At 41.1% G+C, this 17,558-nt stretch overlaps 1 protein-coding gene across 2 annotated transcripts in view; it reads left to right on the forward strand.

The window, feature by feature from the left end:
- The first annotated feature begins 4,283 nt into the window (after window positions 1-4,283).
- Window positions 4,284-17,558, forward strand: part of Alas2 (5'-aminolevulinate synthase 2) — an 18,457-nt gene continuing 5,182 nt past the window's right edge. Inside the window, exons 1-8 of one of the 2 annotated variants that reach the window (XM_031368991.1) lie at window positions 4,284-4,764; window positions 5,410-5,532; window positions 6,364-6,474; window positions 9,522-9,744; window positions 10,292-10,476; window positions 13,172-13,351; window positions 15,892-16,056; window positions 17,136-17,404. In XM_031368991.1, coding sequence (XP_031224851.1) covers window positions 4,446-4,764; window positions 5,410-5,532; window positions 6,364-6,474; window positions 9,522-9,744; window positions 10,292-10,476; window positions 13,172-13,351; window positions 15,892-16,056; window positions 17,136-17,404 — 1,575 coding nt within the window. In that variant the 5' untranslated portion in view covers window positions 4,284-4,445. The remainder of the gene's footprint in view (window positions 4,765-5,409; window positions 5,533-6,363; window positions 6,475-9,521; window positions 9,745-10,291; window positions 10,477-13,171; window positions 13,352-15,891; window positions 16,057-17,135; window positions 17,405-17,558) is intronic. The other variant, XM_031368994.1, reaches the window with a different exon arrangement.

The raw sequence follows: 17,558 nt of genomic DNA on the forward strand, positions 1-17,558 counted from the left end.
CTTCAACCCCTCAATCCCATTTCTGTCTCCTTCTTAGTCTCCTTCTGTTTCTGTCTCCTCTTCTCCTCTGTTGATCTAGGAAGGCATCTAAACTTTTTTTTCCTAAAATTCTCCACGTGCCCCATCATCACTTGACCCTTTCCCATCTGCTTGGCCTAGAGCAGAGTGCAAAGTTTCAGAGCCTTGGGGGTGGGGGTCAGATCCCGGGAAGGAAAACTGGACACTTATGTGGGAGGTGGTTAAGAATGGTAAGGTAAGGCACAGGAATTGAGAGATTGCAAAATTAGCAGAAATAATGGGGGAAAGATAGAAGAGAACTGTCATTGTATAGAAAAAGCAGATTCGAGTCTCCCTCTTAAGTCGCTATGACATCCCAGGCAGGTCATTTATCCTTTGACAAAAGGGCCTACCCACAGTTCCCACAAATTTCTTAATTTTGTGGTATACATTCTTCTATTTTTAATTCTCCTATGATTTTCCAGGGTTGGAAAGAAGGTACCAGGAGGGGAGATAAAGCCTGGTGCTTCAGTGGACGAAGCAAGGGATTCTTTTCCAGACTTAAATGATTCTTAAAAGGAGGCCACAAGTAATGGGAAACAGGGGACAGAAAAGCTGCAAGAGTGGCTTCTGGCTTCCCTGCTGGGATGGTAGCTCAGCCAATCTTTATTTTCTTTTTCTTTTTTTCTTTTATTTTGGGAGGGGGGGAGCTGTTTGCTTATTTGGTTGTTTTTTGTTTGTTTTGTTTTGTTTTGTTTTGAGACAGGGTTTCTCTGTGTAGCCCTGGCTGTCCTGGAACTCACTCTGTAGACCAGGCTGGCCTCAAACTCAGAAATCCGCCTGCCTCTACCTCCCAAGTGCTGGGATTAAAGATGTGTGCCACCACCACCTGGCCCAGTGGATCTTTCTGGCCTACGGGACTGCAAATTGGATGCTGACCTAAAAGGCAATTGTACAGATACAGGGAAAAAAGCCTTTGAGTAATTATACTACTTGTCCTGAAAATTCCTGTATCTTTGATTTTATTTTAAGATTACTTGAAATCTTTTCTATGCAGTGGAATATATAAATCATTAAGAGGCGGAATTGAATTAATAAATGTTCAATAGTACCTGAAATCCTACTTTAGGCCATTTTGGGAAAGCACTGGTCATAAAAGACAAATGCACAGTAAAGGGGCCTCTGTTACTGTAACAGAGTGGCGTGGTGTTTACAGTTAAGTTCTCGGCCGTGGTATCTATTTCCAACATTGTCCTAAGAACTGAATAAGTCTATGTATGTGGAATATTGGCATGGTCAGAGCTATGTTAATGTTTGAATATCAGAACCAGAAGATAAATTATGAAATTTCCAATCTAATCTAATGTCTGTGGAGAAAGTAAAGTTCAGAAATGGTGGACAGGGTTAGGGGAGCCAAAGTTCACACACAGTAAATTGTAATAAAAATGAGACGAAAATCTCATCTTCAGCTTTCTAAACTTAGCCTGATATATGCATGGTGGAACTCTGATACATTTATGATATGACTCCTTGGCTATAGAGTATATGTTTTATTTCATTTGAGAAAAGATCAGCTACTTAGTCCTGACTGGCTAGGAGCTATGCAGCCCAGGCTAATATGCAGTTTAAATCCTGTTGTCTCAGCTTCCTGTGGGGTCAAAATACCCAGCTAAGAGATACCCAGCTAAGAGCCTATGTGCTTAATGCCCTTTAACTGCCTGAATTGCTTCTTCTATTCAGCTTTACTCATTCCTGGCTCATATTAAGTAATGTTCTGGAATTGATGTTAAGAATCTAAATACAAAGTTATGGGTCATAATGATGTTCAGGAAGATCGGGGTAGGACAAGAGAAACTGTCCTTTAAAATGAACTCAAGAATTCAATTTTACATGAAGACGAATTCTGTATTTTTTCCAAAACCCTCAGTATATCATGGCCAACAGCCCCACAAAAATGGTGAGTCCACTGGACCTTTTCTGATTTTGTACATGGAAAGTAGGCCTTAATCAACCATCATTCCAGGGCAGGACTTTGCCTCTAATCTTAAGGGCTTCCTGTCTTACTATATACTTCAACGCTATTGTCAGTGTCAGAGAAGGAGTTTGTATGAGCCTGCAGGAACCTGGGCCATCCATCTTGACTCCCTACAGATTGCCAGAGCCAGCCTTGGCCAGATGCTCAGACGTGATTCCAGGAAGGGGTTCTTCTTCTCCCCCACACCCTGGGCTCATCTTAGGGAGTAGCCAGACTCTAATGGTGATAAACTCTAGGGCCTTTATCTATGGTCTGCAGGCTCAGCCTTGAGTGCTTTAGCCTTCATGGCCAGGCAGTCGGAAGGTTGACTCTTACTTCCAGATATGAGATAGGCACTGGATCCAACCAATGGCCTACTGGGTGACGTAGGCAGAATTACTTCATATTTGACAACTGATCAAAGCTAAGACCAAGAAAGGAGAAGCCCTTTGTCCAAAAACATTGAACGAAGACGCTAGGAAGCCAGAATGCAAATAAGAAAAATCTATCTTTTTATGTACCAGCTACTATGCTGAAAGGTTCACAAGATTTTTGTTTTGTTTTGTTTGTTTCCCTTAATCCCTCCAATCAGCTTTCTGCTTTTTGTCATTCCAGGGCCTATGTGAGTGGGCCTACAAACTAACTTAGGCTGCTGTGACAGCCTGGCAAAGGGAGGGAGGATGCTCTAGGATGGAATAAGATGACTGAGTTGCTTTGTAAAGTAAGAGGCGGATGCTTGTTCTATGAGATTAGGGAGATAAAAAAAGTTGCCAGTGGGATAGGCCTAAGAATTCCTCCTGTTCCCTTGTCCCTCACAAAATAAGGCTTTATACACTGAGCCTTTTGCTTTCTTGGCAGAGCTGAGTCGTTAATCTTCCCACTTCCCCTCCTATCTCTCCTATTGATTGTGCTGCCCTGTATCTTGTCCCTACCCATTGATTCTGACTCTACAATTGGCTCCTTTTCTGTTTCTCCTTCTTGTTCTGTCTTTCATTTTGGTATGTCTCAATCTTACCTCCTTAGAGGCCTCCTCTCTCCCCCCTTCACCCACCTGTTTCCTTCTTAAATATAAATTTATTATTTTAAATTATTTGTATATGTTTGGTTCTGTCACAGGTATGTATATATGAGTGCCAGGCCAATGGAAACCCGAGGCATCAGATCTCCTGGAGCCGGAGTTCCAGGCAGTTGTGAGCTACACAGGATGAGTACTGGGAAGCAAACCTGGGAGAACAGTATTTCCTCTTAACCAATGAGCCATTTCTTCTGCCGCTACCACTGTCTCTTGAGCTTTCAACATTTTTAAAAATCCACTTGTTTTTTCATTGTTTCTCTCCCACCACCACACCAACAGGGCCAGGTTCCCCTCCCTTAAGTCTGTATAGTCTAACCCTTTTATCTCAATGTTCCATGCCCTTGCTGGATTCTTTTCTCTCCTGCTTAATTTTCAGTCTTTATATTACTCTAGGCTACCTGACGTCCCTTTTGTCTGTTTGACCCTCCCAGTATGTTCCCTGCTTCTCCTTCTTCTGTCTTATTATCTTGCCCTACTTTCTGTATCTCCCATCATCCTCGTCTTGTTTCTTAGCATCAGTCTTCCTCAGGATGTCCCTTTCTTTCTCTACCTTGCTCTTCTTCCTTCTAGCTCTGACATCTTTCACTTTCTCAGTTTTGGGTCCTCCTCCTCCACCACTACACTTTTTTTCCCCCTCTTCTTTTATCTTCCTGAAGTTGTCTTGTTTTTTTCTCCTACTTCCCTGTGTTCTCCTATTGAAGATCATAATTCATTAATTTACTCCAAAATTCAGCCAATACTCGAGAGTTATATGTCATTTGCTTTATCTTTTTCTATTCATTTTTCCCGTCTTTTCTCTAGCCCCCTTCTTTTCTCTATCTTAGCCTTTGTCTTCTTTACCGATCTACATAGATTATGTCTCCCAGCCTCTTTATTTGTACCTCCTCCTTTATCAGAGTTTAACCAAAATATAAGAAAAAAATCCAAACATATCAAAATACCTGGTGGTACATAGCCTGTAGGACACATGACTGCCCTATCCTGATTCCAGGATCTCAAGTTGACAGCTGGCTTTAAGCTCCTTTCTCCTCTCTGGCAGAGCATTCTCTGGACACAGCAGGACTAGCCTCAGGAGTTCCTGTAAACAGCATCTGTCCGCATAATTAGGCGGAGTCTTCATTTGGTTGAGGATAGTAGTTTTTGGAAGATAGTAAGTAGGTGTTGATCACAGGGTGGATTGTCAGCTGTCACTCTGCAGCACAAAGTCACTTCAATGATCTTCACAATCACTGAGCAGCTGGTGGCAGAGTAAATCAGAAATCAAGTTCTCTGGCCTCTAGCTAGAATTTGCCCATTTCTAGTGGTGTTTCTCATTTCTCCCTCACATTTTAACACTAGGACTCCTTGCCGAGAAGAATAATGAGGGGATGTCTGAGGAAGGCAACTAGCTTAGAGGGGGAAACTAAAGGCAAAGAATTAAATATGCATGACTTTTGGCCAGGCTCTCATGATGGAATCTCATCTCTTCCACAATTTCTACAGGACTTTGGGCTCAGGATGGTGGCAGCAGCTATGTTGCTACGGTCCTGTCCAGTGCTCTCTCAGGGCTCCAAAGGCCTGCTAGGCAAGGTAGCTAAAACCTACCAGTTCCTATTTGGTATTGGACGCTGCCCCATCCTGGCCACTCAAGGACCAATCTGTTCTCAAATCCATCTTAAGGCAACCAAGGCTGGAGGAGGTAAGAAGAGGTTATTGGCAAATGGGAATTTCTGGGTCGTAAAGACAAAGTTCCAAATCTGACTATCATTTCCTAATAGCTTGGAGAGTTAATGTGAAAATGTCAAGGTAAGATGGACTGACCTAAAAAAATATACTCAGGATGTTTATAGAGTAAATATAAATTACTCTATAAATTCTAGGGTATTTATAGACTCACATACTATAATTCAGCTATGCTGAACAACGTTAAAATTGCTCTAATCTATTCTCTTGTCCTACAATCCTTTGTCTTTGTTCTTGACATACAACCTTCTCCTATACTATTATCTCCCCTCAAATTTCTCATTAAAAATTGACTTTGGACATTATGGCTTCTGCAAATCCGGCCTAGACTCCTAGCCTATCTGATACAACTCTGGGTCACATCCGTTATATCTTGTAGGTTTCATTTGGCTTTTTCTCCCTCTCATCCCATTGTTCCCAAGGTGTTATCAGTATGTGCTGTTTCTCCCTGCTTAGGAACTCCCCTAGCAGTGAGACCAGATTCATTTAACTCCTTGTCTTTATCCTAGGGGTCTCTAGGATACAGTAAGTCTCAGTAATCACTGCTGAGCTAAATACATAGCTAAGAATGAATGTGCAATTACTCTCTTACCTTGTGTAGACTCTCCATCTTGGGCTAAGAGCCATTGTCCTTTCATGCTGTCAGAACTCCAAGACGGGAAGAGCAAGATTGTGCAGAGGGCAGCTCCAGAAGTCCAAGAGGATGTCAAGACTTTCAAGACAGGTTGGAGTCAACCTCCATCTTACCCAAGCTCCATTCCTAATGACTGAGCCCATATTATCAGACTCTTGAGCTAGACAAATCCAAGAAAAGCTAGTAGACATTTCATGACGGCCTTTTGCAGGGGAGCCATAATAGGCAGTTGCCAACACATGCATTATAACTTATAGCTGTCAGTCTAAAATGGGCCCTTTTCTGTCCCAAGTGGCTAAATGGAATCCAAAATGCTAGGATCTCAATTGAAGCAAACCATATAGTGTTTGTATTGAGGAAAAAGAGAAGAGGATAGATGCTTCCTTTAGTTTTAAGACACATAGTCCATTAATTAACTTTTGTTTCCCCCAAAGTATCTTGCATTATCAATTTTATTAAAAGAAATTCAAAGACAGTTTTGTTTTCAACAAAACAATCTTTATAAGGATATAGAGTTCAAGCATAACTTGGGCCAAGCACCCACAACAATTACACTTAAGCAATGACCATACTATTGGCATCTTTCACAAGCCACTTTGAGTAATCACTAAGAATGAAACAAGTTAAATATTGAAAGTGAATGATATTCAGAAAAGAAGACTGATATGTACTCCCAAGAGCAGAGGCTAGGGTGCATAGCCTGGTTACCTTACCTTAAGGGCAATGAAGTGCGAGCCACCTTAAAGAAGGTTTCTGGACATTCTAGGCATTGCTACTGGTGGTTACTTTGCAGACACATACTCCAGGAGTCTTGTTACTTTCTAAACTTAAATTTCTATACATTACCCTGGACCTAAAGAGGACAACAAATACTGTCTTGTTTTCTCTCTTCATGCCAATGAGTTCCATATTCCCTATCAGACCTGCTGAGCTCCATGGATTCAACTTCCCGAAGCCATTCATTCCCTCATTTCCAGGATCCAGAGCAGACTGAAGGGGCACTTCCCCATCTGATTCAGAACAATATGACTGGTGAGTTTGCCAAGATAGGAATGAAGGGCACAGGAACAGGGCAGTAGCTGCCGAAAGGGTGTGTGACAAAGAAGAAGAGAGGAAGTGCAAAGACTTTTAAACCAAGAGACTTCAAAGGGAAGTCTTAGTGCTAGTGTTGCTGGGGCTGCGTCTTCTGTAGTTAAGTCACTTCACGCAAAGACTTACCTCAGTCATCTATGATAAGAAAAACAAAATGCCATCTACACTAATGTGTTTCTAGCTCGTTCCTATTTCTCATTAAAAATTAGGCTTCCCTCCATTATTTCTTTCCCACACTCCCTCAATGTTTCTCACCCTTCCCTTTCTGTCTCCTATGTTTATTTTTCATAATGGAATTTGATTCATTTTTCTAATATAGGAATAAAAATATTTTTAACAGATACAGGAAAATAAAGAGTAAATTACATTTACTATTAATTTTTTGTTTTATTTTCTTTCAGACATACCTTCCTATAGCTATACACACACAGAGACACAGACACACAGGCACAGACACTCACATTCACACACAGAAAGAGAAATTCTCATCCACTCTCATTATCATAATCACTGTCTGCTTTGTCCACTTATCAATGTGGCCTCATATTACTTATCCCTTTGTGCCCATGCACACATAGTGTGCATAATGGCTGAATCCTATTCTGTGGTGTGGATACATCATTATTCATGTAATCTAGGACCTATAATTTAGGTTGTTTCTATGGCTTTTGTATTCTTCCAGTTTAGACGGCATGCTAGCTTTACATCCACATGAATATGCCCAGAGAAAATCCAATGGTTTTGCTTTTTTCATTATCTACATCAAATGTATCACTTCCTTGCTGGGCATTAATTTGCTATGTGACCTTGATCCAGCTAGCTGTTCTTTTCATGCCCCAGTCACTTCATCTGTCACATACAGATAATAACAGAATTTTCCATATAAGGTTGCTATGAGAAACCAAAAGAAAATAGTATCTTTAATGGTCCTAGAATCAGGTTTTGTATGTATTGGGCATCCATTAATGCCAGCTACAATAATATAATAAGATACTAGGTAGTTTTAATCACAACCACTATTATTATTATGTTTCTGATGATACTCTAATTACTTCATATCAATTATTACTATTGTCCTCAGATTCTCACACCTCAGCAAGAAAAGAATTCTAAGTGCCATTCTACATAAAAGGACATTAGAACATAGCAGGAGCCTTTTAAAATAATTTTTTGACCTTGAATTGTTTGGTTGGCATCCAAAGTAATGGGTTTCAGAAGGCATCACCATACCTATGTGTCATTATATTTTATTCTCATTTGTTCCTCTCGCCTCTGGCTCCCCTTCTTTACCTCTGTTTATTGATCCTATTACATATATTCCCCTTCCTATTTTTGACCTATAAACACACATGTACAAGCACACACATGATATACACAGTTTAAATTTTAAGTCCCACATATATATGAAAGAACACATGCACTGTCATTCCGTCTGGCTCAAATTGTTTAACATAATGATTTCCAGCTCTAGCAGTTTTCCAGAAAATGCCAGGCTTTCGTTGTTTATAGCCACACAACATTACATTGTTTTATATGCACCACATCTCTATTATCCATTCATTTGTTTATAAACATCTAGGCTGGTTCAATTTCCAAGCTATTATGTAGAGTGTAGCTATAAAGATAGATGTTTAAGTATCTTTGTGGTATGTTGACTTGGAATCATTTGGCAATATGCTCAGGAGAGATAATTCATAGAGTAGGTCTGTTTTTTTTTAATTGATTCTTTTGAAACATTTTATTTTTGTCATTTTAAAATTATGTATGTGTGCTAATGCCCTTGGAGACCAGATGTGTCGAATGCCCTGGAGCTGGAGTTACAGGCAGTTGAGAACCACTTGATGTGGGTACTGAACCAAATTCAGGCACTGTACAAGAACAGCATGTACTGCTGTGTTATCTCTATAACCTCTGCTATTTTCCTGAGGAACTTCCTCACTGATTTCCATACTTGCTGTACCAGCTTACGTTTCCACCCTTGGTACATAAGATTTCCTCTTTGCCCACATGCTCGCCAGAATTGGTTGTCATTTGTTTCCTTGACAATTGCCATTCCAATTGAAGTGAGATGGAACTAAAAAGCAGCTTAAATCTGCATTTCCCTGATAGCTAAGGATGTAAAATATTCAGTGTCCATCTGAACTTCTCTTTTGAGAACTGTCTATTTGGTTCATCAGCCCATTTACCAATTGGATGATTTGTGGGATTTACGGTGCTTAATTTTCACAGTAGAGAGGAGTCATTGCTGGCTCAGGATCATATAACTATTGGGTGAGAAGAAACATGACTAGAAACTAGGTCTAGCAATATTCCTTTCTCTGGGACTGAAGTGGTAACTCGTGTAAAGCATCTTCTACACTGACTCTGGAAAGAAAGATGAGGCCATGCTAAGAATAAAAGGCCTGACTAAATTTCTGAATGCATTACTAGTTAATGAGTAAACAGAGAGATTGTTGAATAAAACAGCAGGGAGCTAATATGAACCAGGGTTGGGGAGATGGTTCAGTGGGTCAAATGCTTGCTGTGCAAGCCCAACAGCCTGAGTTTGAGTCCTCAGAATCCACACAAAAGCCAGGTGTAGCACAAGTGTTGATAATCTCAGTGTGCCCCAACCGAGAGATAGAAGGTATAGATGGGAAAAATCCCCAGATGCTGATGGGCCGGCTTGTCTGTAGTACACCACTGTGAACAAGAGACCCTCTTCTCAAAGACAGAAATAGAGACTGGCATCTGTGGCTGTTCTCTGAATTCTACACATGCACTGTGGCATCAACACACCTGCATGTATGCACACACAGAGTCATAGACATATATCGCATTAAACAATAGAAGAGTGAATGAGGACTAGTTAAAGCATTTGTTGAGCCAATAAATGAATAGATGAGAAGACAATGAGAAAACTCAAAATCAAAACATGGGTAAAATAAAGACTACCCTGGAAATGATTTGAGTTGAATTATCCTTATCTCTTATTTCTACCCCTACAGGAAGCCAGGCTTTTGATTATGACCAATTTTTCAGAGACAAGATCATGGAGAAGAAACAGGACCACACCTACCGTGTGTTCAAGACTGTGAATCGCTGGGCTAATGCCTATCCCTTTGCCCAACACTTCTCTGAGGCATCTATGGCCTCAAAGGATGTTTCTGTCTGGTGTAGTAATGACTATTTGGGCATAAGCAGGCACCCTCGTGTCTTGCAGGCCATACAGTAAGTAGTAGAGTGTGGACTATGAACTGTGGGTCAGAAGTAGAGATGTAGAGCCACACTAACAGTGGACACTTAGTTCTACTGCCACTTCTTTTGTACAAGGTTCCCTCAAGTATATCTACTCCTCAGATATGAACTAATCAGCCAACACAATCGCACTTGATTAATGATTGTTTGATGTGAAGGAGGATAATAGAAACTAAGAAAGACTCGCTGACTTCATGAACTAGAAACTAAAGTTTAGAATGATGTGAGGGAGGGAGGAAGGGATAGAGGAAGAGAGGGATGGAAGAAAGAGGGAGGAAGGAAGGAGGAAAGGAGGATTTCCTTTAGCTTTTCCAAACTACTCAAATTACTTCTACTTTCTACCTCCATTCCAGGATACCCCTACGTGTCTCCTTCTTTCCTCTACTTGGTCACCAAGGACAGCCTTTACACAGGACCTCTTACGTTAGTACTGACCACATTAAGGAAGGCTTTCATGTTTCTTCAGTGCCTAACAAAGTTATGTTTTGTTTTTCCTTGTCTTCCACTTTCTCGGAACCAGGGAGACCCTGAAGAATCATGGAGCTGGAGCTGGGGGCACCCGCAATATCTCAGGTACCAGCAAGTTTCATGTGGAGCTTGAACAGGAGCTGGCTGAACTACACCAGAAGGACTCAGCTCTGCTCTTCTCCTCCTGTTTTGTGGCCAATGATTCTACTCTCTTTACACTGGCCAAGCTTCTGCCAGGTGAGCACAAGGTGTGAGATGGTAAGACCTATGTTCAAGACTGGGGTCCTGCAATAAAGCATCCAGTCTCATTGAATGCCCCCACTCTTTTGAGCTTGCTTGTTCCAGTTGTTCATAGCTTTTTGCCTGACACACACAGACTTGACAGTGCATGGTTATATACCCTTGTCTTTACTCCTTCCACACCTAAGTTGAAGGCCAGCACCAGAGCCTAACCTTATAGAACAGTTAATACCATAAGTTCATCATTTTTTCTCTAACACATACAGTCTTTTTTCTCTACAGATCGTTTAAAATGTTTTTTTTTTAATCTAAAACCTCTACTTCCATCCTTCACTCTTAAAATAAAACCCATGTCCTACTGCAAGAATAATATAGAAACCTCTGGATAGCTTCTCCTTACTTATTGACATGAAACCAAATCTAGTTGTACACAGATATTTCTTCATCCTTTCCCTTTACTGTGAAATATATTCCTGTCTTTTGCCCAAAATCATCCCTTCACCTTAAACCAGAGCCCATCTTCCCACATTCCCACCCTCAAGTGCCCTCATATACCTTCCACCATTCTGAATCTCAGATGGATACAATGTTCCACATCTACATCAAACCTGGGCTCAGAAAGAAGCCACTAAAATGTCACATCCCATAATCTCTACTCAGAGCATTTCAAGTGTCTGGGACAGCTTTGCCAAGTCCTCCCCTCCTAGTACCCTGAAAGTAGGAGACATTAGACAGCATTATCCTCAACTTCAAGCCAAAGAACACTTGCCAGCTTCCACGCAGCCCCAGTTTTCATCTCACTCTTTGCTTCCTGTGACAGTGTAGAACTTGCCTTTTTCTTGTTGACTGTTCTTTCCACCAGTCCACTGGTCATTGCCCACAATCCATTCAGGAACTCAGGAACTTCTCACTCTTCCCTCCAGCTTCCTCTCTGTCTCTCTCTCCCTCTCCCTCTCTCTCTCTCTGTCTGTCTCTCTCTGTCTCTGTCTCTTTCTCTCTCTCCCTCTCTCTCCCCCCCCTCTCTGTATCTTCAGCCATTCCCTTTCCTTAAGTCTCCTGCCTCAACGCCTACATCACTCTCTAGCTCCTGACTTTTCTCTCTCCTGCCTATAAATGGCAAAATGCAGGAAAAAAGTCTTTGTACTTGGTGTCTGCTACTTCAGTGCACACTTCAAAAGTCACCGCCCACTTGAACACTTTTTCTTAGGTCATCCAGAACCCCTAGGTATAGTTAATATCTTGAAGATTTCTTTCTGATGAATTCCTTACTTCTCAACCAATAGAACCCAAAAACCTTTTCATTCTATTACCACCACTCTAGTCTAACCAACATCATTTCCTTGATTTCTTCTTTCACTGCCTACAATATACTCTTCATACATTCTGAACAATGTTTTATCACACAAATCCGGTCTTTACCCTGTTCAAAATACTTAAAGTATTTTGGACCCCTGTTACCTCTAGGATCAAATGTAAACTCCATGTCATGGCTTCTAGCTAAACTGAATCCTAAAATGGGCATGATAGATCTTATCTATGATTACTGTACTTGGAAGGCTGAGTCCAAAGTAATACACAGTGAATTACAGGCTACTCAGTGAAATCCTAACTAAAAAAACAAAACAATACACAGATATCTTTTAAATCTCATCTTTTGCCATCCCTCTCTTATTCTTTCATTCATTTATAGTCATTTATTTATTCATTTACTCATTAAAAACATTTCCTTATTAATATCTGTGCCTTATACGGTGAAGAAGGGATATAAAGATAAAAAGACTTGGGCTTTGATCTCAAGGAACTTCCAGCTAGACAAGCCAAGTTGTGGAGAAATTGTGATTCATTTTTCTCAAAGAGAAGCTATACCTTACTTTATTGAAGGCTACAGTTCCTTGATGTCTGTGAAATTTGGGGGTTCTTCCACATTCTCTACTTCCCTACCCTCCCAGTATAACCCACAAATTCTCTGCATTCTTCCTATCCTACAGGAAAACATTTCCTGGTGCTTAGCTCTCTCTCCCTGTGCAATAATGTGGCTATTGTCTGCTCCTTTTGCTGTGACTGTCATGATCATATAATCTCAACAGTGAAACCTGATAAGCATCCATCCCTGTCATTATAAACATTTGGGTGCTACCTGGAAAAGGTGAAGTGTCAAGCAGACCAGGGAGAATCTAGCATCCATTCAAATGTGCATGTATTCTCTGAGATTAATCCTTTACAAACCTTTGATTTTCCCAAGAGTGGAGTATAAAACCAAAACCTGTCATTGACAAACTCAAGGTTCCTAGAAAACTGAATTTCTTCTCCCTCAAGAAAGTCAGAGGCATCCTTGGAGGGAGGTCCTGGGCAGGGGAGTTGTAACAGAGGCAGAAGAGATGTGTCATAAAGGTTTCCAAAGGAGGACGAAAAAGACCAAGTCTTTATTTATTTTATTTTATTTTTTATTTTTTAATTTTTTTTTGAGACAGGGTTTCTCTGTATAGCCCTGGCTGTCCTGGAACTCACTTTGTAAACCAGGCTAGCCTCAAACTCAGAAATCCACCTGCCTCTCCCTCCCAAGTGCTAGGATTAAAGGCGTACGCCACCACTGCCCAGCTCAAGACCAGGTCTTTAGAGGGGAAAGGGAGTAGGTAGTCTTTACTCTCCTGCCAGGTTAGACACAAAAGGTAAAGCAGACCTGTTTCCTCAGGGTGTGAGATCTACTCAGATGCAGGCAATCATGCCTCCATGATCCAAGGCATTCGCAACAGTGGTGCAGTCAAGTTTGTCTTCAGACACAATGACCCAGGCCACTTGAAGAAACTTCTCGAGAAGTCAGATCCCAAGACACCAAAAATTGTGGCCTTTGAGACTGTCCACTCCATGGATGGTAAGTATACATGTGTTCGAGTACATGTTTACTAGTATTGATATCTCATGATAAACATGATGATAAATGCAACTATTAGTATGTTATGTACTTATTCATAGTTTATACATTTTAAAACACTAAATCATGATGGTTCTATGATTAGTACTAGGTATTATTAAGTATTATTTATTATAATTAATTTTATTAAGTAATATTATTATTATTATTATTATTATTACACAAGGAAACTGAGGCATGAATAAGTAGAGTCACAGAGTTACACAAGTAGTAAACACCAAAGCAGAGGCCACTATTACATTCTTACACATAAAGAAGCTAAATCCCACAAAGAGCAGAGTTTGTCTTACTCCCTCATTCAGTTGATGGCAAAATGATTATTCTCATACTAGGATATAAAACTATTTCCTTGCATGGTACACTTTTCATAAGGAATGATGTGCAAGTCGGCTGTGGCAATGTCTGGTCTTTAGAGCAGCAAACTTTATAAATTCTTGCCTAGGGTTCCATGGTCTACTAGGAAGCCTTTCGATCATAAAAGGTTCTCAAGTCTGACAGATGTGGATTTAAATACCACCCTCAATACATGTTATCTGTGCAAACTTGGAAATTCTCAAAGTTTCTGGGCCTGTTTTCTCCAGGGTAATATGTCTGGTGGTAGAATTATAGGTGATCAAAGTGACTGCATTTATTATATTTTAACAGAAATAAATGATTTTATTCTCTCGCTTCCTTTCTTACAGCAAGTGAAATAAGGTTCAGAGCTGTCTATTGTTGCTTCTGTGCACCAGAAGTCATGTGGCTTAGGGATCTGTTTCCAACATTATTGAAAGGAAGAGGTCCTCATCTCCTTTTAAGGTGCCACTTTTCCCACTGAAACAATGGAGGACCCTTAGTATTCCCCAATTTATAACCACAAGCTCCACAAAGATTGTGCAATCACAAGTGGCCCATATTCAAATGCTACCATAAACATTTATTAGCTTGAACAAGTTTTAAAAGAATATTTGTTATTGTTGTATATAATATATATGTGGGTGCCCATGAACAGCACACATGTGGAGGTCAGAGGATAACTTTGCAGTGTTGGTTCCCTTCTTCCCTCTTGGTTCTGGAGTTCTACCTCAGGTCACTAGGCTGCTTATCAGGCTCTCTTGCTGGCTCAGTCTTTTCACTAGCTCTTTGTTCGAGCTTTTAAAGTTGCTTTGTGTTGTGGTTAGCTTATTCGAAAAGTACAGGTAATAATAATAGACTAGCCTGAGCACTAAATGAATTAACGTACACGGGAATTCACTGTCATGTCCACTAGCAAAATTCTACAATCATAAAGAAAGTAAAACCAGCACATTTGCGTATTTTTAATATGGAACACCTATTCACATTTTTCTAGTGAGAATTATGGCCTGCAATCACACTAGTTATACCTGTAAATGAACTGCTCCTTGTTTGTTTGTTTTGGTGGAAACTACTTAATCAGTCAATTCTACAGATGGATTTCTCCTGAAATGATGCCAGAACCATTTTGAACTGTCTTCTCTCAGGTTTTATCTCCAGTTGCTGGTTGTCCTTAACATTTTCCTACCTTTCCCCAACCCCACAATCTTTATTCCTGGTCTAGGACCCATTTCCATCTGAAGAAGTTTCTTCTGTATTACAATTCTCTTTACCTCAGCAATTTCTAGTGGATGGAGGCACAGTGTCTTAGAATATTAACAATGACCACAAAGCCAATTCAGATAACATCTCACGTAGCGTGGAAAACAGAAAATAAGTATAGACTATGAAACAGCTTCTAAGTTGCTACACTGTGACTGAGCCTGAGGGAGAGCTTCCTAAAAGATAAGCTACCCTCCCAGAGACACTTTCAGGAAAGTCAATAATGCAAAACTGCAAAGAATCTTGGGATGAGACACAGGGTACAGAGAAAGCATGAAGAAGAAAGGAATACACCAAGAAAAAGATCAGAAAGACAGACCAGAAGGAGTAAAAGAAAGGGAGAGAGAAAAATAGAAACAAACAAGGATATGAGCACAAAAAGAAGACTGACAGAAATCCAAAACAGACAGAAACAAAGAGGGCCAGGGAAGTGTAAAAATATGGATGGCTTATCAGTTGTTCCTGCCCAATGGGGGTGAGTGGCTCAGAAGTGAGGATTGTACTAAGCTAGAGCAGACAGTGACTTTTTTCTACATTAAACACTGGTATCAAACAGGCAACTGCTACCTCTAGACAGAAATGTACTAACCCCTAACGGCAGCAGAGAATTTGAAAACAATAGAAATAAAGTTGTCAGAATGAATTAAAAATAATGACCAGATGAAGATATGCAAAGGGTCAGGGAGAACACAAACACGAAGAAATGGGGTGTGGGTGTGGTTCACGAGGTTGATGTTTGGAATACTCCCAAATGATAGCAAACACCTCCCTCCTTGTGTATAACACCTTTTTCTAAGCCAAAGTAAGCTCAAGTGAGAAGAACACAAGAAATGGAGCTAGGGAAGGGTTATGACTTCCTATTCCTTTCCCTCGGCTTTACTCAGGTGCCATCTGTCCTCTGGAGGAATTGTGTGATGTGGCCCACCAGTATGGGGCCCTGACCTTTGTGGATGAAGTCCATGCTGTAGGACTGTATGGAACCCGGGGTGCAGGGATCGGAGAGCGCGATGGAATTATGCACAAGCTTGACATCATCTCTGGAACTCTTGGTGAGTATCTTAGATAAGGTTAATATTACTATGATGAAATATGGCCAGAAGCAACTCGGAGAGGAAAGGGTTCACTTGGCTTACATATCCTGAATCACAAGCCCATTGAGGGAAGTCAAGGTATGAACTCAAACCAGGTAAGAACCTAACCTAGAGGCAGGAGTTGATTCAGAGGCCATAGAGGGGATGTTGGTTACTGGCTTGCTCCTCATGGCTTGTTCAGCCTGTTCTCTTATAGAACACAGGGATATCAGCCCACAGTGATACACCCAAAGGTCTGGGCCTTCCCATATCAATCACCAATTATAAAAATGCTCTACAGGCTTTCCTGCAGCCCAGTCTTACACATTTTCCCACTTAGATGACTCTTGCTTGCATCAAGTTGACATAAAGCTAGCCAGCAGTGAACAAAAACACTTGTATATAAGGACTTCCCTTATGTACAATGTGGAGAAGTAGCCCCAGCAAACAGTTGTTTGGAAAGAATTTATAACCTCAGGCTTTTTTTTTTTTTAACTTGGCATGAACCATTTTTATTTTCTTTATATTTTGAGATTATAATTTCATCATTTCCTCCTTCTTCCCCCTCTTACCTTCAAATCTGCCCAGGGCCCCACCTTGGCATTAATCTCTTTTAAGGATTATAGAAATGACATAAAATTCTTCATTAAAACCCCAGGCTTTTATCCTATCAAATCATCTCTTTCCCATCTCAATGCAGAGTCACCAAGAAAGTCTAGAAACATTTTTCTAAAAGGCTCCTGACATGAACAAAACAGCTGGCTTCAGCCAGAAGAAGAAACTGTTTTCCTCCCCACCCATCTTTGAGCCTCATCTTAGTTACTCTCCAGGCCCTAACCAAGTAACAGTCTCCACCCTGCTCCTGTCTATCTAGTCACCACATATGGCAGTATGTGACAGTTCTATCTCAGAAGCACAGAAGCAAGGCTCTGACATGAACAGGAGAGATGTGCAGAGGACTGGGAAGAGAGTCTGGAGCCCCAGCTTCTGGTGTACCTGCTTGTGTTACCTAGGGCATGATTCTGCCCCTCTGGGGACTGATTATTGCTTCTTTACAGGCAAAGCCTTTGGCTGCATCGGCGGCTATATAGCAAGTACTCGGGACTTGGTGGACATGGTGCGCTCCTATGCTGCAGGCTTCATCTTTACCACTTCACTGCCTCCCATGGTGCTCTCTGGGGCTCTAGAATCTGTGCGTCTACTCAAGGGAGAGGAGGGTCAAGCCCTGAGGCGGGCACACCAGCGAAACGTCAAACACATGCGCCAGCTACTAATGGACAGGGGTTTTCCTGTTATCCCCTGTCCCAGCCACATCATCCCCATCAGGGTGAGGACTCCACCTTTCCCCACTTCCTTCTCCACCTCCCTGTTCTTGGAACCCTCCCATTTGCAACAAACTGACATGTGCTCCTTCAATCATCACTATGATCCACCCCACAACACACATACACACACACACACACACACACACACACACACAC

The sequence above is a fragment of the Mastomys coucha genome, chromosome X (assembly GCF_008632895.1).
Source record: "Mastomys coucha isolate ucsf_1 chromosome X, UCSF_Mcou_1, whole genome shotgun sequence".
Taxonomy (NCBI): Eukaryota; Metazoa; Chordata; class Mammalia; order Rodentia; family Muridae; genus Mastomys; species Mastomys coucha.